Below are 27,138 nucleotides of genomic sequence, written 5' to 3' on the forward strand. Positions count from 1 at the left end.
AATGTTCTAATTTCAATGTTGGATGGCTTGGGTTTCAACTTCACTTGAAACTCTACTCAGGAGGTGCAAAACTCAAATTTCCCTGAAAACCCACCCTAATGTGAATTTCACAGAGATGGAGGATTTTTTGAACAAGTCCTTAACTAATGTTTATCAAAGATAATAATAGATGCTTCTCATTTGTAGTTCTATTATCTGAAATCTCAATAAGTGATATATAATTAAAAACTGGCCAGTCCTATTCAGCACTTGGTTTGATTTTGGCAAAGGAAACAAGAAATCTTCCCCTAAGCCAGGGATTCCCAACCTGGGGTCTACAGACACCTTGCTTAATGTTATTGGTCCATGGTATAAAAAAGGTTGGAAACCTCTGTTCGCGGCAAAGATCAGTGCAGTACAGCTTAATCATAATCACAAATGGCAAATTTAAGAGACTGTAAGACTGCAAGATCAGTGTATCAGAAAGAAGCAACATTATAGACCTTTCTCTCTTCATATCAAAGATAGTCATTACAAAAAAATGCCACTTTCAAGTCTCTGGCACTAAATCATGTGTACTATTCATTAATAAAATGCCAGTTGTCAAACCATGCATGATAAAACTTTTAATTGAAATGCTGTGTACAATTCCAGGCATCATGATTGAGAAAGGATATTTTTCTATTGGAAGGAGTACAAAACAGCATAAATAGAATGTGAGATTACAAGTGGAGATTAATTTATCTGTTGGTTTGAATAACCTGCTCCTTTTCTATAAATTCCAATATTATGCTTTCATAATATTGTCTGGGCTAAATAAGGTTAAGAAGGGATTTCACTGAATATTCTGAGGAGGATAGGATGAGAAAAGTGTAGTTTATTCACTGGTAATGAGTATAATCTGGAGACATAACGATAAATATCAGAGCCAGACTATTGAGGCAAGTGCTGGGAATAGGGAGGCGGAGTGAAATGTTTCATCATAAGAAAGAATAACAATGTGAAATTTCTTCCTACCGAAAACATACGATAATTTTAAATCCAAGATCAATAGATTTTTGCAAGACAAGGACATAAAAGAGACTTGCAGAACACCCTAAAGGTTAACTTGCAAGTTGATTTGGTGGTGAGGAAGACAAATGCCATGTTAGCATTCATTTCAAGAGGTCTAGAATACAAGAGCAAGGATGTGATGCTGAGGCTTTATAAGGAACTGGTGAGGCCTCACCTTGAGTATTGTGAATAGTTTTGGGTCCCTCATCTTAGAAAAGATGTGCTGGCTTTGGAGAGGGTCAGAGGAGGTTCACAAGGATGATTCCAGGAATGAAAGGGTTATCATATGAGGAACGTTTGATGGCCCTGGATCTGTACTCACTAGAACTCAGAAGGATGGGGGAGGGGGGGATCTCATTGAAACCTTTCAAATGTTGAAAGGCCTAGACAGAGTAGATGTGGAAAGGATGGTTTCCATGGTGGGAGAATCAAGGACAAGAGGACACAGCCTCAGGATAGGGGGGAGGGCCGCCCTTTCAAAGCAAAGTTGTGGAGAAATTTCTTTAGCAAAAAGGTGGTGAATTTGTGAAATTTATTGCCACATGCAGCTGTGAAGGCCAGGTCGTTGGGTGTATTTAAGGTAGAGATTGATAGGTTCTTGATTGGACATAGCATCAGAGATTACGGGGAGAAGGCTGGGAACTGGGGTTGAGGAGAAGAAAAAAGGATCAGCCATGATTGAATGGCGGAGTAGACTCGATGGGCCAGATGGCCTAATTCTGCTCCTATGTCTTATGGTCTAAAAGTATACAAAGGCATGACAGGAATATGGAATTAAAATGCACAACAGTAAGATCTATTTCAGTGGAAAAAGGGTGATGGACTGAAAGGCCTCATGTCCCCTATTCATTTTGTTCCCAATGGTTTTGCTTGTGAATATTTATAAAACAAAAAAACATAACACCAGGGTCAAATAAGAAACAACTTTATTATAGTTTGGATAAAGTACTGATTCAACTTTAACAGTGGAAAACCTGCATATTGCATCTTCTTAAAAGGCATCACAGAAACCTTATTCCTGCTCCAAACTGGACTCCATCACATATCCTGTATAGGGTAGGAAAGAAAAGTAAGATTGCTTCACTTAAAATGTAATCTCAGTTGTGCCTTACATAAAACTATGAAAAATGAGAAGTCATAACCAATGTGTAGTTCAGACATCTTTCAGATACTGATGAAACTTATGTTTTTTTTCTTTTAATTTTATCTCCCAGCGCACACTTTATTTTGCAAATTAATAATACTTTGAGACAATTTTTATACATTAAGTGAAAAGCCGGACCTCCAGAGTAATAATATCAGGATTGTTGCCTGAGCTGCGCGCTAATGATGGTAAGAATAGCAGAATTATGCAGATGAATGTGTGGCTAAGTAACTGGTGCAGGGGGCAGGGCTTCAAATTCTTGAATCATTGGGATCTATTTTGGGGAAGGTATGACTTATACAAAAAAGATGGATTACACCTGAACCCAAAAGGTATAATATCCTGGCGGGATTGTTTAATATAGCTGTTAGGGAGGGTTTAAACTAAGTTGGCAAGGGGAAGGAAACCAAGGTGTTAGGGTCGAGGAAGAGGAAAATAGAAATAAGTAAAAAATACTGTGCAGCAAAGATCGCAAGAAGGACAGGCCGGTGAATATGCAGGATAATTTGCTGCAAAATAGAAATATAGCAAAATCGACAACGGATACTGATCTAAATGTACTGTACTTAAATGCACGCAGCATTAGAAATAAAGTGGATGACCTTGCTGCACAGCTGCAGGTTAAAAGATATGACATTGTGGCCATCACCGAGTCATGGCTAAATGATGGATGTGATTGGGAGCTGAATATCCAAGGATACACAGTGTATAGGAAAGATAGGAAGGTAGGTAAAGGGGGTGGCGTGGCCCTGATGGTAAGTAACGATATCAAATCAATAGAAAGACGGGACATAGGATCAGAAGAGCTAGAATTCTTATGGGTAGAATTAAGAAATGGCAAGAGTAAAAAGACACTAATAGCAGTTATATGCAGGCCCCCAAACAGCAGCCGGGATGTGGACTAAAAGCTGCAGCTGGAAATAGAAAAAGCGTGTCAGAAGGAAAATGTCAAGATAATTATGGGGGATTTTAATATGAAAGTGGATTGGGAAAGTCAGGAAGGTAATGGATCTCAGGAGAGGGAGTTTGTAGAATGCCTACAGGATGGCTTTTTTGGAGCTGCTTGTCCAGAAGCCCACCAGGGGACCGGCTGTTTTGGATTGGGTGCTGTGTAACGAACCTGAGGCGATTAGGGAGCTGGAGGTAAAGGAACCCCTTGGAAGTACTGATCATAATATGATTGAGTTCAGTTTCAAATTTGAAAAGGAGAAGCTGGTATCAGGTGTATCGATCTTTCAGTGGAACAGGGGAAATTACAGTGGTCTGAGAGAGGAACTGGCCCAAGTCGATTGGAAAAGTAAGCTAAATGGAGGGGCAGCAGAGCAGAATTGGATGAATTAACTACAAGAAATAAGGAAAAATATATTCCAAGAAAAAAGAAAATCATGAATGGAAAAATGGCACAAATGTGGCTAACGAGAGAGGTTAAGGCAAAAATAAAAGCAAAAGAAACGGCGTACAAGGAAGCAAAAATTAGTGGGGAAAATGAGGACTGGAAGACTTTTAAAAACTTACAGAAGGAAACTAAGCAAGACATTAGGGATGAAAAGATGAATTATGAAAGGAAGTTGGCGATTAACATAAAAAAGGATATTAAGAGTTTTTTTTAAAATATATGAAGAGTAAAAGAATGACAAGGGTAGATACGGGACCGTTTGAAAATGGTGCTGGAGAAATTATAATGGATAACAAAGAGATGGCGGAGGAACTGAATGAGTATTTTGCATCAGTCTTCACAGTGGAAGACATGAGCAATATACCTGATAGCCAGAGGTATCAGGGAATAGAATTAGGTACAGTCAAGATTACTAGAGAGAAAGTGGTTGGGAAGCTAAGTGGACTAAGAATAGATAAGTCTCCCAGTCCAGATGAGGTGCACCCAAGGGTTCTGAAGGAGGTGGCTTTGGAGATTGTGGAAACATTGGAAATGATCTTCCAGGAATCAATAAACTCTGGCATGGTTCCGGAGGACTGAAAGATCGCAAATGTAGTTCCGTTATTTAAGAAAGGAAGGACGCAGCAAAAAGAAAATTACAGACCTATTAGTCTGACATTGGTAGTTGGAAAGATATTGGAGTCAATCCTCAAGGACGAGGTTATGAAATACCTCGAGGTGCATGACAAGATAGGCCGAAGCCAGCATGGTTTCATGAAGGGAAGATCTTGTTTCACCAACCTATTGGAATTTTTTGAGGTAATCTCGAATAAGATTGACAAGGGAGAGGCTGTAGATGTTGTGTATTTGGATTTTCAAAAGGCGTTCGATAAGGTGCCGCATATGAGGCTGCTTAATAAGATGAGAGCCCATGGAATTATAGGAAAGATATTGAAATGGGTGGAGCATTGGCTGATAGGCAGAAAGCAAAGGGTGGGAATAAAGGGATCCTATTCTGATGGGTTGCCGGTTACTAGTGGTGTTCCGCAAGGGTTGGTGTTGGGGCCGCTTCTTTTTACGATGTATATCGATGATTCGGATTATGGATTAAATGGTTTTGTGGCTAAGTTTGCGGATGACACCAAGATAGGTGGAGGAGCAGGAAATATTGAAGAAACGGAAAGGTTGCAGAGAGACTTAGTCAGTTTAGGAGAGTGGGCAAAGAAATGGCAGATGAGATACAACGTTGACAAATGTACGGTTGTGCATTTCGGAAGAAGAAACAATCAGACAGATCATTATTTAGATGGGGAGAATATTCAAAAATCGCAAGTGCAAAGGGACTTGGGGGTCCTCGTGCAGGATACCCTAAAGGTTAACCACCAAGCTGGATCGGCGGTAAGGAAAGCAAATGCTATGTTGGCATTCATTTCAAGAGGAATAGTGTATAAGAGTAAGGAGGTGTTGATGAGGCTCTATGGGGCATTAGTGAGACCTCATTTGGAATACTGTGTGCAGTTTTGGGCCCCCTATCTTAGAAAGGATGTACTGATGTTGGAGAGAGTTCAGAGAAGATTTACGAGGATGATTCCTGGAATGCAGGGGCTAACGTATGAGGAGCGTTTGTTGGCTCTTGGATTGTATTCATTAGAGAATAGAAGAATGAGAGGGGACCTCATAGAAACATTTCGAATGTTGAAAGGGTTGGACAGAGTAGATGTGGAAAGGTTGTTTCCCTTGGTGGGTGAGTCCAGGACAAGAGGCCACAGTCTTAGAATTAGAGGGTACCCATTTAAAACAGAGGTGAGGAGAAATTTTTTTTAGCCAGTGGGTCGTGGATTTGTGGAATTCGTTGCCACATACAGCTGTGGAGGCCCGATTATTGAAGGTGTTTAAGAAGGAGATTGACAGGTATCTAATTAATCAGGGTATCAAGGGATATGGGGAAAAAGCCAGAAATTGGAACTAGATGGGTGAATAGTTTAGCTTATGGGGGAGCTGCGGAGCAGACTCGATGGGCCGAATGGCCTACTTCTGCTCCTTTGTCTTGTCTTGTGATTAAATGCTACATAATTAAAAAAAAAATTAAGAGGATTGTGATTATCTCAGATACCTACTTAACAATAAATAGACTAAATACGTTTACTATACATATAGACAGCAATAAATTTATATGGCAATATTCAATGTGATTGATTTTTTTTCATATGGACTAAATGTGTACAGCAAATAAACTTTGTCACAGCTCAACCAAGCGCAAATGGAACACTTGACTAATTCGCCATCAACGATAAACTAGATTTTTACAACATATTTGGCCCACAGGACTGATAAAATGCAAGCTGTACTTGCCTATCTCCACTCTGCACCCCCATGGGAATACAATAGTTGAGTTCCAATCTGGCGATATTTCCCAGCCTCAAAACAATCCCTGCTCCATATGACCATCGAATGGATTCAGCCAACTTCTGCAGATGTGCATTGGGACCATCACCTGTAAAATATATCCAAAGAAACAAAAATATATTTTCAATTGCTTCTTTATCAAAACAATGCAAAGACTCAGTAATTTGGTATTAAGTATAATTCTATATAGAGAATATGTCCCTGGAATTATAAGAATGCCAACTAATTTTTATTATGGTGTACTAAGGGGAGTTATAAGGTTCAAAATTCAAATTAAATTTATTCTCAAAGTAAATATACATCACCACATACAACCGTGACAATCAACCAACACGCATAAAACAACAAACTGCAAATACAAAAAGAAAAATAAAACAACAAAGTAATAAGAATAAATAATCAGTACACATTGAGAATATGGGAAGAAGAGCCCTTGAAAGTAAGCGCATAGGTTTTGGGAACCGTTCAATGTTAAGGTGAGTGAAATTGATTAAAGATACTCCTCTGGTTCAAGAGCCTGATGGTTGAGGGGAAATAACTGTTCCTGAACCTGCTGCGGTGAGCCCTGAGGCTCCTGTACCTGCTTCCTCATGGCAGCAGCGAGAAGGGAGCATGACTCTGTGGTGGGGAGGGCTTTATCTGTGTCAGACTTCGCTGTATCCACTACTTTTTGTAGGCTTTTCCATTCAAGAGCATTGGTGATTCCATAACAGGCCGTGATGCAACCAGTCAGTCTCCACTCACATCTTTAGAAGTCTGTCAAAGTTTTAGATGATATGCCGAATCCTCACAAACTTCTAAGTAGAGGTGCTACTGTGCTTTCTTTCTAAAGACACTTACGTGCTGGACCCAGGACAGATCCTCTGAAATGAAAACACTGAGGAACTTAAAGTAGCTGACACTCTCCACCTCTGATCCCCTGATAAGATCTGTCTCAAGGACCTCCAGTTTTCTCATCCTGTAATTCATAATCAGCTCTTTGGTCTTGCTGACATTGAGTGAGAGGTTGCTGTGATTTTCAATCTCCTTCCTATATGATGATACGTCCCCACCTTTGATTTGGCCAACAGCATCAGTATCGTCAGCAAACTTAAATATGGCATTGTAGCTGTGCTTAGCCTCTCAGTCATAAGTACAAAGTGACTAGAGCAGGGGGATAAGTACACAGACCCCTGATCATGAGTAATCTGCCCCAAAACAATAAAGGTGGATCCAAAGCCTAATATTATGCGTAAATTAAATACAACTCATCCATTAATCTTTCCCAGTAAGAAGAGAAATCTATATTGTATTTCCAATACAGCTCTTTAGAAAAATGGAGTCTTGTATTTGTGATATTAGAATATTTCCTCCCTCAGAAACAAATACATCCATATGTTGATCTGGTTGCTCTATGTCACAACATATAAAGGACTGGCTGAACAAATTGCTTTAGCAATTCAGTCTGATCAAGTTTTACAATCATTTATTAGAAACAGGGGCCTGCGAAAAAAAATTGTCTGCCATACCATAGTTGAGATTACAAAGATTGCCAGCATTCAGAAAGAAGTGTGTTCGGAAGAGGTCTCCAAATCCTCCTTGGCCTGGACGGAAAGGCAGAGGTGTGTACAAGTGCAGGCCTCCAGCCCAGTATGTTTCACCACCGAGGTAGTCCCCTTGTAAGAGGAGGGGGGGTGGGGGGAAGTGCAGGGGAGAGAGAGAGAAATCACTGTTTAAATAATGTACATTTCTATACAGTTAAGTCTAATTCAACTCCCGAATCTCAACAGATGTTCCCATTAAAGTCTACATAAACCTGCAATATACATAGATTTCTTTTTTTTGAAAACCCACAAACAAAATCACTAAGTTTTACTTTGTACATTATAGTTGTTTGTTTTTAATTCATTTGTAACTTAGGTGTCATTCTAAATAACTCAGACATTATTTTAAATTTAGTCATTGTATTTTTAGTAATTGAATTGCCAGTATGTTATTTTGCACTAAATGGAGTAACACTAAAACTCATTGTTCTGAGCAATGACAATACAGTTCTAATCTTTCTAAATAAAATATTTAGTTTTCCATTGCCTCTGTATGTCACAAATAATCACTTGTGACTTAGAAGGCAAATGGGCAACCTTCCATTATTTTTTCCATTACAGTATTTCTTGGGTACCACGAATATTTTACACTGTTTTTAAAACACCACCAAGTTTATCCCTCAATGTGTTGAATTTCAATAAAACAGCCTGAACTCCAATAACTTAACTCAATTCTGCATCCCCAGATACATCCACAATTGCAGCAAATACATAACCTCACACATACCTTCGCTCTGTGGTCCAATACTATACATGCTAAAGCCACGGACTGTTGTTGGTCCCCCAAGATAAAATCTGAATACAAAAATAATTTGATAAAGTCAGTAGATCTATTTAACTACTTTACCACAATCCTTCTATGGTACTGTAGACACGGTAAAGCACAGTACATCAACCACATCAGTCCAATCTATTTAAAAAGACTTGGATCTAATTTTTCTCTCATAAGACTCTTCATCAGGACTTGGCCCAAAATGTTGTCTGTTCATTCATTTTCCTAGATGCTGCCTGACCTGCTGAGTTCTTCCAGCACTTTGGTTGTGTTGCTCTGGACTTCCAGCATCTGCAGGATCTGGCAGCTAGCTATAGTATACTGTTTGAAGTTGTAGGTGATTGTGAACATTATGAACGATGAACAGCCTATCACTGACCCAAATTATGATTGATGCAAGAAGTGATTAGGAAGAAAATGAGCAGGTGTTTAACTCTTGCTGCTGTATCCCAAATGAAATCCAATGCCTGGCGATTTATCCTTGATCAATATCTTTATATACACTCTGATAGTTTAAGAAACCTGCACTCTTGCCTTCAAACTTCATTGCACCAATTTTAAGCATTGGAAGTGTTCAACAAAATAATTCCACTAAATCCATCAACCAGGGTTGAGCTTGTACAATAGATACAAACCTCTTAATCAGAATGACCTAGCAATGAAAAGGACAATGAAGCATTTTGTCTCTAGACTCTTCACAAAGACAAACATTGAAACATCAAAGAATGAAACCAAAATGCTCCTACTAAATTCTGTTCCTTGACATTAAGTTAATTTCTTCCACAAATTCTCTTCTCAAACACTTACCTGTCAGCAATAGAAGATGGCTTGTCTCCAATTGGTACTAGAAGTCCACCCCAGAGGGAAGCTGAGAGAACCTAATCCATTACAAATAAAAGATGTTGTGGGCAATATTATTTTATTATGAAATTAATTGTTCTAATTTGCTATTATTTAATACTTATAACAAATATATTACAGAAGTAATAAAAATAAAATACACACAAAATTATATAACGTGCCTACACTGTTATATGTACATTATTAACAAATACAGCTGCATAATAATTATTTGGTCTTCCTTCACTCATTCAAATTGAAATTAAGAAACTGCTCAATTTCCAACAACAAATTGTTACAGATTGGATTATTTTTAAACCTCAATGCTTGTTACTGTAACCATCAGTGAACAAATTTAAGTACTTAAGACTGATGTTCATAAATGTTTTCATTGGCCATCTATTTACTGAATATCTGTTATTAATCAACATGTTCAGAAATTTGAAGCAAAGAAAACTTATTGTTTAGTTGAACCAGTTACGTTTTGCTATTGACTTCTATATTTCTAATGTGTTGATTCTTTCCAAGTGCAGCAACATGAACATAGAATGAGGAGAAATTTGTTTTAAAACTACATTACAATGGACTTGTTTGATGAATGATTATTTTAATCACTTCACACTCCATGTCTGCCTTTTAGAAAAGCCTCATTTAACAAAGCTATTCATAACCCACCAATATTGTCACCCCCTTGATTAATTCTACATTGGAAAGTACAGAGTATTCCCACCTTCAGTAAAAATAAATCCTGAACCAAGTTTACAATGTGAGGCAAATAAGTTATTTGTTGTAATGCACAAATGATTTAACTGAAAACAATTCTCACACAATCCCACAAAAGGCTCTTGTTGAATTGGAGCTCGAAGTCCTCCTTCAAAAATTTCACATCACCTCCAGTGTAACCTGCCAGTTCCTGTTCAAAATAAACAAATGGTGAGTCATGACAAGGAAACTTATTTTAGTCAGGCAAAATTAATATAGTTTTCATTCAAATAGATGATAATAATATTGCTAGCATTTTTAGAAGCACCTCAACAAGCTTAGCATTTTTTTGATAAAACAAACTTCATTCTGTACATGTTACACATCAAGAGCTAAAATGGAATTATTTTTCAACAAAACTACTCAAATTCTTTATGATGTTATTGATTTATTTCTCTTAACAATTTACATGCATTATACAATGCAATCCAGTGTAAAGACTGAGCCTGAAGTTCAAGAAGTGCTTCACCATTCGATACGATCACGGTTGAACATCTATTTCACAACCCTTTTTCTGCCTTCTCCTCAAATCCTTCAGAGTCTTTGGCATTGAGAAATATATCTAACTCAACCTTCATCCTGTTTTGACAGTATTACAATAGACACTCAACTCACCTTCTTATTCTATTCTCTGTACCTCAGGGATCACCTAAAAATCTTTACACACATGCGAATGTGCACCACCTCAGTATTTGTTGACTTACACTGGCTCCAAGTTTATTATGTTCCCGTTTTAACATTTTTTTGTATTTACATCTCGCTTTGATTTTGCCCACCCTTGTTTCTACAACTATCTCAAGTTCTTTAAGCCTCACCTAGGTTGTGTTGATCAAATTCCCATCTCTTCCTCATCCATGATTTTAACTGCTCTACTGTTTACAGCCATGTCTTCCACTGCTAAGACATGATCTTCTCCATCACTTCCTTTAAAATGCTCTTTAAAATTTATTTCTTCTCTCAAGCCTTTAGTCTCTGCCCAAGTATCCCCTTGCAAAATAGCTTTTGATTAACTTGGTGCATCAAGTTGTCATATAACTGAAAACTGTTAATGCTGTTGCTTATCGAACAACACAAGCTGGTACTGGATTAGCAATCTAATTGTCTTAGACAGGGGTCCCCAATCTTTTTCGCACTGCGGACCGGTTTCATATTGACAATATTCTTGCGGACCGGCTGACTGGGGTGAGGAGGGGGTGGTAGGGTTGCCAACGAACAAGAGTAGCTGCCAGATACGTTGGGTTTACACCAAGAAAGACCCAATGACCATGAAGCCTTGCGCAGCGGGCACCAGTGCGCATGCGTGATTTAATATTAAACACACAGCGCATATTTTCCTCGCATGAATATAGCGATAAGTCAATTATCAGGGGAGCTTGAAGTAAGTGTCGAACGAACTTCCAGTAGAAGTGGTAGAGGCAGGTTCGATATTATTATTTTAAAGAAAAATTGGATAGGTATATAGACAGGAAAGGAATGGAGGGTTATGAGCTGAGTGCAGGTCAGTGGAACTAGGTGAGAGTAGCATTCGGCACGGACTAGAAGGGCAGAGATCGGCTGTTCCGTGTTGTAATTGTTATATGGTTATATAAGTCAATAGCATCATAACATTTTAAGTAACGTTTGGATATGAAACACACAGCACTTATTTTCCCCGTATGAACATATAAAATCATTGCAACACACCAATATCGCTGAATCACTGGGAGCCCTGGGCTTGTTTTCCTGCAACAAGACGGTCCTATCAAGGGGTGATGGGAGACAGCGATACTCGAAGGAGGTTCCTTATGTCCAGTCTATTCTGCAATTTAGTTTTCGTCGCATTTATTGCAGAAAACTCTGCTTCGCAGAGATAGGATGTTGGAAATGGAAGCAACGTTTTCAGTGCTTTTGTGGCTATCTCAGGATACTTAGCCTTGACTTTGATCCAGAATGCCGGCAGAGATGTTATGTCAAACATGCTTTTCAGCCTGCTGTCATTTGCAAGTTTGAGGAGTTAATCTCCTTCCCACGCTGACATGGATGACGCGTGCGTAATGACCTCGCGTGCATTCAAGCTCAACAATGGGCGTGACCAGGAATGAGGAAAGTTGGAGCTGACTCCTATCGCCAAATCATATTGTTTCCTCGCGGCCCAGTGGTTGGGGATTGCTGGTCTTAGATACCACAATTAACAATGGAAGTCACACATTTCAAATGATTAGTTAACCAAATTAACCAAAGCTAAATCTAATTATTCCTTAAGTAGTATGTAATCATTCCTAAATTCAATTGTGTTTTACCTGGTTTATCTTAAGTAAAGCTCCACGTTTGGGAATGATTGCTGAATTCCGGGTGTCAACTGTCATTGAGTGCTGTAAAGAAATAACACAAATCAGTTACAATATGAGAATACAACATGAAAACTCTAATCCTCAAAACCAAATTAGTCACAACTGCATGGATGGACTGGTCAAGTACTTAATACGACCCACAGCAAGTATATTTACCCAAGGATCACTTCAGAAGCAACTCAGTGTTATTTCAATATAACACAAGGTGTTTAATGGAAAAATAATTTTTAAAGCAAATAGCTAAAGTCACAAGTTGATCTGATCATTTTTAATGCAGTTCTCCAGATTCCATTGTTATACAGGTTTAGTTAAAATTTCTCTGCAGAAATGAATTCTAAATAATGTATATTCAGTTTGTAATTGTTAGTTTCTAACATAATAAGCAGAAATATTAACATTAGAAAATGAAACTGGATTAAAGCTTAAAAAATTTGTCAACTAAAATCATACAACTGCATCTGGCTTCTAAAAATAAAAACATTAATTTACCGAAATCGATGACTTGAGTGAATGACCACTTTCTTCCCGAACACAAAACGATGCTGTGCGAGACAGAGAGCCCAGCTCCCTCCATATTCCTTCCCATTTCAGAGTATGATGGGTCTTCCACAGTGGAAACTATAAGGAATAAATAAATCAACAACACCATATTACAACTCCAGGGGAACAACTATTCTACACTGCACTGGTTCTAAAAATCCTCTGTTCGCCCACATGGAGGGGAGGAGAAGATGGCGGCGCGACGCAGCGCGCGTAGCCACTCCGGAATGATATCTGTATTTGTTAAGTAGCGGACAGTGCACAATCCTGATTTGATGGAGACAGACGTGAGAAGCATGGAGGAACACCTGGAGAAACTTCTGAAATGCCCACTTCGCTACCGCTGCTACTGTGCGATCGAAAATATCCAGAGGGGAAGGCCCCAAATTCTTGGCTTTGCCTATTGCTTGGCAGCCAAGGTCAGGGTCGGAGCGCTCGGCAGAGATGGTGCTCGGTGTCGGAGGCTCGAAGTTTTCGGACGGACTCAAGAGTCGGCTGTGGTCGGGTGCTTCCAGGATTTTGCATTGGCAAGTTTGCGGCACTGGAGGTTCATGGCAGGGAGTGTTTTCCTTCCTTCTACCATCTACGTGAGATGATGGGACTTTCGAGAGACTTTGAGACTTTTTTTTTAAAACCGTGCCCATGGTCTGTTCTTTATCAAATTACGGTATTGCTTGCACTGTTGTAACTATATGTTATAATTATGCGGTTTTTGTCAGTTTTTCAGTCTTAGTCTGTCTTGTGTTTCTGTGATATCATACTGGAGGAACATTGTATCATTTCTTAATGCATGCATTACTAAATGACAATAAAAGAGGCCTGTGTGTCCTCATAATCTAACCTAATAATCGTCTAAACTATCTCCAAATGTTTATGCTTAAGATCAGAGTTAGATGTGTCTGAAAGAATAAATTATTTTTTTCAAAGCCAGGACCAAAGTAGAAAATCAGGTGGTATGTTCAGAAAATGGATTCAAATCTTCTCATAGCTCAAAGGAAGAATCCTCTTATGCATGATATATTGCACAAGCTCCATCCCAGTTTCCTCTGCACTAAAATCTATCTTTTTATGGAACATTCCACAGAAGTATACAGTTACAAGCAAATGTAAAGTACATATTCTTAATGGTTTCTGCCAGGACCTTCTTATCTTTGATGATTCAATCACACCATTATGTTCTCAACTAGCTGATTAGATTATTTGATGTGCTAGTAATATCAAACATGCTTCCTTACAAATACACAGTAGCATTGTCACTTAATGTCAAGTAGCTTTGTTAAGATTAACAATTTAAAATGGATTAACCAGAGGGTGTTTCATCCTTACATTGTATTCTGTTGAGATCCCTCTATCAGTCTCACGAAGTGAACTCCAGGGAAACTGCCCCGTCACCTTATACAAGTTAACAGAATAACTGAAGAAGAAGAATACATTTCAATCTATGATCCACTTTTCATTTACATCATGAACAATCTACAAGCCAATTTTTCAGTACCTACAGTTAAAAATAAACTCTACTCATGTAGATCCATAGATATAAGTGCAAAGATAAATTAGCATCGAGACATTACAACCAAAAAGTAGTTTCACTACAAGACCAATTAAGTAAAAATTGTACTGCAATGTTTAGTAAATACACAGGAAAAAGTTCACTGGCCAGCTTACTAGGAAAAGTGCAAATAAAAGCTTATGCCATTTCCGAGGCACACTGAATTAACAATGAGATGATATCGGAACACAACTGCACAAAGTTCAGTTTTATGTCCTTTTCATTGAAAGAAATTCTGAAACCTCAGTGGCACCTATTGATAAGTAACTGAATTATCTGAGCCAAGATGATGACAGATTCCTGTGCCAGTCTGTGGTGACTTACTTTCTTCATCAGGCAATGGACGATTGGACTGTTCTAAATGATCAATGACTAAAATCTGAAAAAATGACATTTAAAAAAAATAATTTTCAACATTCAAGAGATTAATTGGCATTAATGACAAACCTATTGTTACACAAAAGCACTTAGATCTGACTTAACTTTCTATGCAGATTTATTTCATATCTGCAGTTCAAAACAGGAAGAAATGAAAAGGGGGAGAAGTCCAGATCGCTTCTTTACAAGGCTAACAACGGGGTTGCATCTTTCCAACAGCAACTTCTTCACTTCTCCCTTCAATTATACAACTGCACACATCCCAAGTTTATTGTTGCTTTTGCATATTATCAGCAAGCATTATTTCTAAAGCCCAACATTTATATGATTTACATTCTATAATTCCCCAATCCTTTTCAAAATTAAATTTGGGAAGGGTTGCAAGTACGCACACTGCTGATGAAAAATCCTGTGCAAAACAAGTTTTTCTTAAAGTTAGTTTTCAAAACTCTAAGTTGAACACTGAACCAAGTCCAGTAAAACCTGGATGAAAGACAGCTGTTTCACGTAGGGATATTACTATGGCCAGCTAAATTGAATATGCTTAGATACCTCCCCTGTCCATCATGCTCGATGACCACGATGTTACAAAAGATTCAGCATGATCTTATGCACATCATTTAATGTTAGTACCCTACACTGACTGCATTTTCTGGAAAAATTACCCTGCTTTTATTGGAAAATAATTAATTTAGGTTCTATTTCCTACACTCTCAAGACAAATAATGTTTTGTCTGGGAAAAAAAAAGTGGCTGTTCTCAGGGAATCATTTACCCTGACCCACTTCAATCTTTAAAAATAAAGAATCCATTTTTTCCCTTTTTCAACATTCATTTCTCTCAACAGTCAACATGAATCAAACACCTGCCAAAGCAGTAAGATCATAATTTTCAGGGATATTTACAAGCAGAGAAGAAATGTATGACTGCATTACTTCCTGTCAAAGTTGCCAGGCTCTGGTTTAAAGTACGAAATGCCATAAGAGGTCTCCTTCGTCCCATATGAAAACTGGAAAGTTATCTTTTCTGCTCGTCCAAGCAAATTAGGTAGCTTCAAACCCAAAACCTGTTAAGGGGGAAAAAAAAATTAAATCCAGTAGGCAGAATTGCAGTTGTCCAACCGTAGTTAATACTTGTTAAATGGAGATTATCTTACCATGCTTCCTTCATTGTTCCCAACCATAGTGTTGTAGCTTCCAGTTAAACGTCTCATTTCCTTCACCTCGAAGATCACATCCAATCCATCAGCCAATGCCTCCTCTCCTTTAGAACCAACAAAATATATTTAGAAAATAAACTAGAAGGGATGGAGCACTCAATTTATTTTAAACTTAAATCAACGAAATGTGGAATTACTTTTAAAATCAGGACAAAACTTACACATTGATCATCCTTTCAAAACAGTGTTATCTCTTGCCTCAATTTAACCTGTTTGCCAGCATAATTTCCCATGATTCAGCCAAGGAAGTGAATTAGTATTGTGCCATCAAGATTCTGTGTGCAACCCCACCCCCCGCCCCCCGCAAAAATTATCACAAAATACTACCTTTTATTCCAGATTTACTGCTGACAACTGCCAGGTACAGATAAAAAAAAAAGAATACAGTATATATGGCAGATGCTCTCTAACTTCCAGTTTATTAAATTAGGGGTAGAAAGCAACGATGTTTTTCCCAGGGTAAGGCAATCTTAAACTAAAGTACATAGATGTAAGGTGAGAGTGGAAAGATTTAAAGGAAATATGAGGGGCAACCTTTTCCACACAAAATGAGGTAGTATAAGGAACAAGCTGCCAGATAGTGGTAGTGGCAGGTATAACTGTAATAATAAAAAAAGCAACTTGGGCAGCACACAGACAAGAAAGGTTTAGAGGGATAGGCATTAGTTTAGACAGGCACCTTGATTGACTTAAATGAGAAGATGAATGGTTATTTTTGCGCTACATAACTCTAACTTCAAGTTCCAGTTAAATTGCTGGTTGACAAATGGTCCACATTAGAGATTATCCTTGCATTCTGGCCAAGATTTATCAATCAAACTACGCCATCAGAATATACATTAACTGAGTGTCATCTTCTGGCTCTCGTTGAGGAATAAGCAGCTACATTGTTCAGAAGATTACTACCTTAAATGTAATCTTTGCTTCTCTTTCCAGTGACATGCCTGAAAGCAGAACATTTTCTGCTTTTATTTCAGATTTCCAGGATCTGCACTTATGTTGCCTGTGGCTGCTGTGACTTAATTTTTAAAAAATATCACTCTAGGAACAAGTCATTGACTACAAACAGAGGTGAGTGAAATTAAATTGAAAGAGCACACAACGGAGCATGTCACACACATGACTTCTGCACACAAAACAGAAGCAATCTTCATTGTTATCGGTGGACCTAACAAATTTCAATCCTGCACAATAAAGATTTCCGGTCAAGATAGCGCCAGCTTTCAACACTCCCTTGGTTGATGTCTTTCAGATAGCCTATGAAAATGTCCACTTTACTTATCTTAACATCTGTTTTTCATCTTAAATGTGTTTCTGCAATTGTTAGAGCCTGCAATTTTCAGTCTGAAGATTGTTTGAATGATCCAGCACTTTGCTGTCTTCAGGATTCTGGGATGTGAGCACGTATATGGACTGCCTCAAGGTGAAGAAACTTCGAGGTGGATGTGAGCCGATGTTAGACTCCATTTCCTGATGAAAGCGTCCATTATCGCCAATTAAAGCGCTGAGGAAGATTGCGATATTGAGGCGAATGCGGAAGGCGAGCAAGAATTCAGCGTCGACCGCTTCCTTTTGATCGCTGTGGCCTTCCATGGCAGGCGTGCAGATCTCTTCATATGGTGTCTCTCTCTCTTCAATGATGAAGGAGGATGTTACTGTGGTTCTGCATTATAGATTGGACTTTTGCATTTATGGAGTCTGGACTTTCTCAGACTTATGGGTTTTATATTCTGCGTTTTTTGCCCATTTCTTTCCGTTCTGTTGTGTGTTGGGGATGGAAGAGGGAGGGATCTCACTTTAATCTTGCTTTTATTCTGCATCATTCCCCATGAACCAGTCAGAAAAGTGACTGAGTGTTCTGCTCCCAAGCCCCTGTGTTAGTCTGTGATGTAGACATGAATGGTCTTGGATGTTCCACATTTTAAAATTTTCCTGCCAATCTAAAGTGGTAGCGCAGTGGTGAGCACAACACTTTACAGTACTGGCAACACAGGTTCATTTCCCACTGCTGCATGTAAGAAGTTTGTACGTTCTCCCCCTGTCCGCGTGGATTTTCTCTGGCTGCTCCAGTTTCCTCCCCCAGTTGGTAAGCTAATTGGTCATTATAAATCATCCCATGATTAGGCTAGGGTTAAATCGCGGGATTGCTGGGTGGCACAGCTCGAAGGGAAGGAAAGCTCGTCTTATTACTCCATGTCAGAATAAGCTAAAGAACCACCATGCAAGGTGACAACATTCCCTTGGACATAATTTATTACCTTATTAGACATGACATTCATTTGTGCAGATGTCCAAATATCCAGAGAAGCAATATAGATCATCACTCAGTAACAGAAGACAAGAAACAGAACATTTTCAAAGTTACCCTGGGCAGTGTCAATGAGGACTTCAACGTTTCTGAAAATTCCCAGCCGAAGTAACCGCTCACGAGCTTCATGAGATTTCTTCATCACCTTTTTTTGAGGAAAGAAAATAATCCACTGTTATTTTATCCGAACCCACTAGTGAAGCAAAATCAAAACTTTTATGAAGCTCAACTCAATCATGCCACCCACTAGTCAGAGCTTTGATTTGCTTTGCACTAACTGAATTGGTTGGATTTGAAGGAAAAGTGAGGGGAGTGCTATAGAAGGTGGAAAAGTAAGGGTCAAGGATCGATTGTAATGAAGATGACATGTAAAGATTTGTATCAACTCAAAAAAAAACTGTAAACTGCCTATCTGGGTGAAAAATAAAAATGGTAGATAATGTTATATTGTCAGGCCAGTTGATGACGTTAGCTAACAAAAAGTATAAGAAACCTCAGAGAGATTAGTTTCCTTAGTCATCTTAATTTTATATGCAATTATTAAAGACACTAGATATGATTCAATTCCGCTTCAAAATTAAAATTTTTGATTTAATATGAACCAAATGAGTATGAAGTAACAGTTCTCTCTTGATTCAGAATATAAATTGTAATAGGAGTCAATAAGTTAGAAGATAATTGCAGGACGTAAACACTAGGAATTCTGCAGATGCTGGAAATTCAAGCAACACACATCAAAGTTGCTGGTGAACGCAGCAGGCCAGGCAGCATCTCTAAGAAGAGGTATAGTCGACATTTCAGGCAGAGACCCTTCGTCAGGACTAACTGAAGGAAGAGCGAGTAAGAGATTTGAAAGTGGGAGGGGGAGGGGGAGATCCAAAATGATAGGAGAAGACAGGAGGGGGAGGGATGGAGCCAAGAGCTGGACAGGTGATTGGCAAAAGGGATATGAGAGGATCATGGGACAGGAGGCCCAGGGAGAAGGAAAAGGTGGGTGGGGGGGACCCAGAGGATGGGCAAGAGGTATAGTCAGGGGGACAGAGGGAGAAAAAGGAGAGAGAGAGAAAGAATGTGTGTATATAAATAAATAAATAATGGATGGGGTGCTACACATGCCCTTACACTTCCTCCCTTAGGAACAAGTGCTACACATGCCCTTACACTTCCTCCCTTACCACCATTCAGGGCCCCAGACAGTCCTTCCAGGTGAGACGACACTTCACCTGTGAGTCGGCTGGGGTGATATACTGCGTCCGGGGCTCCCGATGTGGCCTTCTATATATTGGCGAGACCCGACGCAGACTGGGAGATCCTTTTGCTGAACACCTACGCTCCATCCGCCAGAGAAAGCAGGATCTTCCAGTGGCCACACAGTTTAATTCTACATCCCATTCCCATTCTGATATGTCTATCCACGGCCTCTTCTACTGTAAAGATGAAGCCACACTCAGGTTGGAGGAACAACACTTTACATTCCGTCTGGGTAGCCTCCAACCTGATGGCATGAACATTGACTTCTCTAATTTCCGCTAATGCCCCACCTCCCCCTCGTACCCCATCTGTTATTTATTTATATACACACATTCTTTCTCTATCCTTTTTCTCCCTCTGTCCCTCTGAGTATACCCCTTGCCCATCCTCTGGGTCCCCCCCCCCCCACTTTTCCTTCTCCCTGGGCCTCCTGTCCCATGATCCTCTCATATCCCTTTTGCCAATCACCTGTCCAGCTCTTGGCTCCATCCCTCCCCCTCCTGTCTTCTCCTATCATTTTGGATCTCCCCCTCCCCCTCCCAAATCTCTTACTAGCTCTTCCTTCAGTTAGTCCTGACGAAGGGTCTCAGCCCGAAACATCGACTGTACCTCTTCCTAGAGATACTGCCTGGCCTGCTGCGTTCACCAGCAACTTTGATGTGTGTTGCTTGAGATAATTGCAGGAGTGTACTTAAGAATAGTATTGCATTTTTCCACTATCTTTAACTGTTCAAATGTCAGATAATCCCAATGTTCCTTTAAATATTACTGCTTGGGCCACAGCCTATACCAAAAGCATAATGTTAATACTGCTGGTACCACTGTGCTACTTAAAGATACATAAACCTGAATACTAAGCAAAGCATAAATCTGTCAGTTTGATTCAATGGGTAACATTAATCTCTGACTTGTAAGTTTGTGGGTTAAAGTTTCCTTCCAGAAATGTGATCACAAAAATATCTGCTAATACTACAGTGCTATGCTGATGAAGCAATGCTATCAGCAAGTATCCTTTCTATTAAGGCCATGATTATTTTAAGACAGGTGCAAAATATCCTATGTTGCAACACTGGTATCATATATTATCTGGTCACTAGTACATTGTAAACCATCTGTTGTACTTAACAAATTATAATAGTAACTAAACAGTGAGAAGTGCATTACTGTAAAATGTTATGGATAACCTAAGGATATGAAAGTTATATTTTGATGTTTTACCATACTGTAATAGATCAATTACAGTACCGGCACACTTGCTTGTGAGCCAGGAGATCATGGGTTCAATCTCACATTGTCACAGATGCATTATTAAATTAATGCCCTTTTTACAGTGCCAAATAGACATAAGTCAAACTGTATTATTTGAATTTTAAAATGGAGCTCATTCTTGTACACTTTAACCAACATCATAAAATGAAGTTTCATTAGCCATTCACTGGACCTCCCCACACCATTCAAAAACATCGACATCAGGTGTCCTACAACTTTCCACTAATATTTCATCATCTTCAAGTTGCTGCACAGACAGCAACCATTTTATACTATATTGCCTAAAAGCTCATGCAAATCAGAAACACTTAAATTACACTGGTCAGTAAATTTATTAAAATATTTTCCCAAAGGATCTTTAATTTGAAGCATTTATTCAGGATCACTTTCCACTGATGCTCCCTGACTTGTTAAGTGCTTCCAACATTTTGTGTTTTTATCATCAAAATGTTTACTACAGTCAGGAAAAAACATGATACTTAAGACCCAAAGGCACTTACTCCTAACTATATATCTGGTTGCAAATGGGAATAGGATAGATTCTGAATAATTGGGACACATCAGGACCAGTACATTTTGGTTGAATTAAGGGGCTGTCCCAATCAGCCGAAGTTTCATGGAAATAGTTAAAAAGGTATGGAAAAAAAGATGAACTGCTGTTTAACTGAGTAACAAATTATGTACTTAAATGAAATACAAAACAAATTAGAACATTACAAATACTGCTACAGTACTATAAAACTGTGTATCAGTTCCTACTAGTTATCAACAAAGGAATTCATCCAGTGTACACTGCTGTGATCTTTTAATTGATTGTAATTAACAAGATCAGCGTAGACACCAAGTGCAGTTAATAGGCTGCCTTCATTGCCTTCCTGCATGAAGTAGTGTCATAATCAAACAATAAAGTTCCAGCTGACAATGAGTGGTGTTAGGTGGATGAGTTTTAATTTGGTCCAGCAGGGTAATTTATTTGACTAGTGTCAAATCTTTTCAAGGCATCTTGGCAAAGGTTTCAATTTTTTTAAGTCAAAATAAAAAAACAAAATTATCAAAACTCGCTTTTTTTTTTGAATCGATGTCCACTGGCCCAAATGGATAACATAACAGAAGCATGCACAACTGATACTATTTAAAAACTGTTTGCTTGAAGCATGGTATAGTGTCCAAAGCCACACACAAGCAACTGACACTAGTTAGAAACTATTCAGCAACAGTCTCCTTTTCCAATCAAGCAGCAGAGTAAACAAAGGGAATTCCAGCTTCCCCCCCTCGATCCATTTTCTCCTTTTAAGAGTTGTCCCAAATAAGCGGCAGCCCCCATTAACTGATGGCCAGTTAACAGGAATCCTCTGTACATTACAAACCATAATTTGATATTTCTCACCAGATAAGATGGTGACATTTCTCAGCAGCCACTTTATCACACAAGCCCTTAAGTCACCATTCAATAAGATCATAGTTAATCTGTAATTCAATTCCTTATGCTCATCCTTCAGCAGAATAGCTTTGGTTAACATAATTCCATCCATCTCCCAGCTAATAGTTATAAATGCCCCACTTGCAGAAGAGAATTCCAAACATATGCCACCTTCTGACACAGAAGTATTTTCAAAGCCACTTTGAGACCTGGCTTTAGCTTTCAGTCAATATCATCTAGTCCTAGATGGGCCAACCAAAGGAAAATACAGCTTTTCTCTACCTATTCTATCAGTTCTCCTGAACACTTTGTGATAGAGTCCGTAGAGAAAAACTTAAAGTTCAAAATTCCAAAGTTTCCAGAAATACTTACTTCAATGAGATTTTTAGCTTTGAAAACATCAGCTATTTCATATATTAAAAGGTCATCCTTAGTTCTGCTGATTCCATCAATATGCACATGCTGAACAGTAATCTGAAATAAGAGAGAAAGATTAGTACTTGACCAATGCTTCATCACTGACATTCTTTCTGCAAATGGTTATAGGGACAGAATTTGGTATTTTCACCAACTGATTCAAAAGAAGCTAACAAAATCATATGAAAACGGTGAATCTTTTTTTAAGGAGGTAAATAATCACCTGTTTATTTTCCAGGACTTCCTGTTTGGTTTCAGGCTCCACTTCAACTGTTTCTGTTTCATCTATTGGAGGTGACAAATTTGGCCCAGTCACTGGGAGAGGTTCCAAGCTCTGAAAAGAACATACATTTGTTTTAGATCTGTTGTATTTTATTTGAGACAGACATTTACCAAATATCAGCATAAAATCAGAAATCAAATTGATTCCATTGTAAGAATTATAAACAATTCTCCTCTCTTGATCCCTGCTGTTCATGGTTGATGAATCCCAGGATCAAGCCAAGTTTTTATTAAGCAATCGATAAAGAAACTCGCTGCTCAACAAAGTGACAATTTATCAAGCACAGGTTGTGGGGAAAAAGTATAGCGTTCCTAGCATTCTTTCATCAAAATGTCTGACAAGTTCAGGCATAAAGAAGTAGAACTGAGGTTTATTTAAAAAATATAAGTACAGCAACATATATAAAGGTATAACCATTTATGCAAATATAATAACAAATGCAAAATTGCTCCAAGTGGGCCAAAGTTGCTCCATGTCCAAAATTAGTCATAGAATAGTAGAGTGCAGAAACAGGCCCTTTGACCCATCTAGTCCACGCCAAAACTATCTAATCTACCTACACCCATCAACCTGTACTGGGGGGAGTAGCTCTCTCTACCCCTACCATCCACATAGCTATCCAAACTTCACTTAATCATTGAAATCGAGCTCGCATGCACCACTTGTGCTGGCAGCTCATTCCATACTCTCATCACCCTCTGGAGTGAAGAAGTTTCCCCTCATGTTCCCCTTAAATTTAATTTAGATATCTCTCCACAAGATGGCTAATCTATACATGAAATGTAGACAAGTTAAACATAAAATAAGAATACAGAAGCTCATAGTTCAATAATTTACACTTGCATGAGTAGCAACATACATGACAAGCATACATTTTAAGCAGATTTTCTAAAGTCCAACCAAACCAGACAACCTATTCAAAATTCTTAGCTGATAACAGGGTAAACCTGAGCAAAGTCATGTTCAGAACACATCTCCAGGATTTAAGTTCACAGGAGCATTATTAAAAAATACTAGCCAATCAAATTGGGGGGGGGGGGCATGGATGGCAAACTGCAGAGGTCATCATCACTGTCGCCAAATAAGTACACACTATACACAAATTCTCTCCCTGTGAAATAACTTATAATCAATACAAAATGATAAATCAGAGTGCGTGGGATAAAACACAATATATTTATGCATAACTTAATGCCAGATTATTTATTAGATTAACTAAATTATTAATGGAAATCTAGAAAATAAGATGAAAAAGTAAATTTCAATTTCAAGATGAGAGGGCAGTCATTTAAAACTGAGATATATAAAAATTTCTGTCACAGGGCAGTGAACCTCTGGAATTCTCTACTCTCAAGGGTGGAGAAGGTAGGATCGTTAAGATATATTTAAGAAGGTGATAGATAAACATTTAAAAAAAGGATTTTTCAATTTCTCTGATTTCTGACCTTACCAGTTTCCTCTTACAGATGACAAAATCTTAACAACTGCACTTGGATCAGTGATCCAGGAAAATCCTAGCCCTTTCCAATGATCTGGTTGCAATATAACGTGTGGTGGTAACACTGATAAGAATGCAACAACAATTATACAGATCAGAAGAACATTACAAATTTGTAAACTTTCCTTTACCCATGTAGGAAACTTCCAATCTAACAAACATTAAAGAGTCAGGAAATAGTTCTGAGATTCAGAGATAATATTGTTTTGTCTTTCTTGTTTCCTGGAGTGGAGACAGAAGACCATTCCCATTCCCCTGGAAACAGTTGTATCTGCCAACAGAAAGATCTATTGCTTTGGTGGTAAGACATAAGAAGATTTCATGAGAGAGCAGAAATCCTTCAAAGTCCACCTGTAGAATGTTGTACTGCAGCAACAGATCATAGTGGCAATCAAACGCATCAATATTTTCCTCCACAATGCCATTGCTCCTAATGACACTATTCTTCAATCATAAAAATGAAGAATAAGTAGTATTTCTGATGAGTTCATGAACAGATACTTTATAGCTATCTATTGTAAACAAAGGAAATCTTTAAATTGGTCTCATGTGGAGACTACATTCTCAACTGGAAATGGAGCACCCATCAAATCCATCTTCAGGACTGAAATAAAATACATTTAATGTCAATAACCAGAGAACAATGGGAAGTCATCCTGAAGTCCTATCGTTTGTACTCCAGATACACAAATAAATGCCTACTAGGACAGTATGTTGTCTGTAGAACCTCAGTCTATATTTGTATAAATTTGTTTCATTTACTAAAGGTGACAAAAAAGAAAAAAACAAAATTGTAGGATGTAGACATTACTGACAAAAACTAGTTTTCATTTTCCATCCCTCAATCCCCCTGAACCAAAGGGGTCTCTCACAGCAATCCAGTTGCTTTTTTTGGCTGTGTTTACAAATAACTTCATTTTAACTTCAAACAAATTTAATTCTTTGAAATTAAACTTGACAGCTGTCAGCAGTTGTCAATATTTTAGTGATTAAAACCCAACAAATTTTTACCTGAACCAACTGCAGTGGTAGCTATTGAGAGCAGCGATATGGCAGCATATTCCAAAGAGGAAGCTTAACCTTTGATCTCTCAAAAGAACTGAATAGGGTTGCATTAAAATAAGAACAATGGAAATATTCAGAAAGTCAGACAGCTCCTTTCATCAGAACTCTCATGGACCTTTGGTTATTTTCCTGCCCGATGGGATGAAAATTTTAACTGGAACATGAATGTTCACCAATGCCTTTATTTCCTCCAGAGACTAAAGAAATTCAACAAGTCCCCAACAACTCTTACCAATTTTTATTGATGCAACATAGACATCCTGTCTTGGTATGACCACATTTGACCGCAAGAAAATGCAGAGCTATGGAACATCTCAGCAGATCACAGGAATCCGCCTCCCCTCTATAGATTCTATCTATACTTCTTGCATCCTCAAGCAGCCAGCATAATCAAAGAACCCACCCAGCACAGACATTCTCTTGTTTCCTCTATCGTTCGACAAAAGATACAAAAGCCTGAAAGTACATACCACCAGGCTCAAGGACATCTTTTATTTCACTGTTATCAGACTCTGAATGGACCTTTTGTGTGATAAGATGAACTCTTGACCTCACAATGATCTTGCATTTTACCATTCACCTGCACTGCACTCTTTTGATAGCTTTTACACTTTATTCTGCATTGTTAATGTTTTACCTTATTCTAGCTCCGTACTGTGTAATGATTTGATCTGTTAAAACAGCATGCAAGACAAGCTTCTCCCTGTATGTTGGTACATGTGACAATAATAAACCAATACATCATTTCCTAATGAGAGCAGTGATGTGGCAGCATATTCCAAAAAAGCTTAGCTCTTGATCACTCAAAAAAACTGACCAGAATTGGATTAAAGGGAGTGCAACACAGACAATCATCACTGCACAATGGCTGCTGTTTTTATTATCTACAAAATGCATTGCATTTATTTCCAAGGCTGTTTTGTCACAATTTCCCAAACTTGCTGCCACCAGCGCCAAGCAGAACACGGACACCAAGATCACGGGTGCACCCTCACCTTAAAAAACTATCCAAGTCATACAAAATGATGAATTGTAATTTCCCAGAACCACTCAGTCACCAACCCCTCCCGCTCCGACACTATTATAAATGGGTCTGAATCTTCGAACTCTAGCTTCAAAAACTGCAGTGGCTCAAGAAATCGGTTCACCAACTGCTTCTTGAGTGCAATTATCGAGAGGACAGCAACACCCAGTTCCTAAAAAGTGAATCATTGACTACAAATTCGCTGGACACAGGGACTACATTAAAATTCATGTATTTCACTCCTGATTTAAATAAGGAATCTCATTCGAAGTAAGTCAGGCTGAGGCAGGTGCGAGGGGAGCGCCTACTGAAACAGAGAGCACACAGGTAGGCAGGGACCACTGACAACAGGGTAGGGGACCGCTCCCCTCAATGGCAATTCCTGCCAGGCCACTGGCCCGGGGTCATCGCTTACCCGCGCCTGCACCGTCCCCATGTTTCCCCAGGCTCCTCACTGCGCTGTCCTCTAACTCAAGGCTGACTCCCCCCGCGACGGAGCTCAGGTAAGGTTTCAGCAGATTGCCCAATGATGTCCCCACCAAACCCGGTCAAACACTGGGCCAGCACACCAAGGACGCCGCCATTTCACATCAGCTGACAGCTACTGCGCACTGCTGATTGGCTCACATCTGACAGGCCCACGTCCGTGTGCAGCCAATCTGAACGCTCGTTCC

The 27,138-nt window shown here is 38.8% G+C and overlaps 1 protein-coding gene across 1 annotated transcript; it reads right to left on the bottom strand.

Moving 5' to 3' along the window:
• Positions 1–1,941: 1,941 nt before the first annotated feature.
• samm50l (sorting and assembly machinery component 50 homolog, like) lies at positions 1,942–27,067 on the bottom strand. The gene is made up of 15 exons (XM_072267846.1): positions 26,880–27,067; positions 22,818–22,928; positions 22,550–22,651; positions 18,295–18,382; positions 15,867–15,973; positions 15,646–15,776; positions 14,111–14,198; positions 12,734–12,862; positions 12,194–12,265; positions 9,979–10,065; positions 9,120–9,190; positions 8,268–8,335; positions 7,466–7,612; positions 5,904–6,045; positions 1,942–2,079 (listed from the first exon to the last, which is right to left on the bottom strand). Exons 1-15 carry the CDS (start codon positions 26,898–26,900, stop codon positions 2,034–2,036), a joined length of 1,410 nt encoding a protein of 469 aa, XP_072123947.1. The 5' UTR covers positions 26,901–27,067; the 3' UTR covers positions 1,942–2,033.
• Between the last annotated feature and the right edge of the window lie 71 nt (positions 27,068–27,138).

The sequence above is a fragment of the Mobula birostris genome, chromosome 9, assembly GCF_030028105.1.
Source record: "Mobula birostris isolate sMobBir1 chromosome 9, sMobBir1.hap1, whole genome shotgun sequence".
Taxonomy (NCBI): domain Eukaryota; kingdom Metazoa; phylum Chordata; class Chondrichthyes; order Myliobatiformes; family Myliobatidae; genus Mobula; species Mobula birostris.

Bases quoted from the DNA above. Each gene is read 5' to 3' on its own strand.
- samm50l (XM_072267846.1), bottom strand. From the start codon at position 26,900: ATGGGGACGGTGCAGGCGCGG. The intron at 9,191-9,978 runs GTGAGAATTGTT...GTAATGGATTAG, and splicing joins AGAGCCTTTTGTGGGATTGT to GTTCTCTCAGCTTCCCTCTG. The intron at 2,080-5,903 runs GCAAGTACAGCT...TACCCTATACAG, and splicing joins GGGGTGCAGAGTGGAGATAG to GATATGTGATGGAGTCCAGT.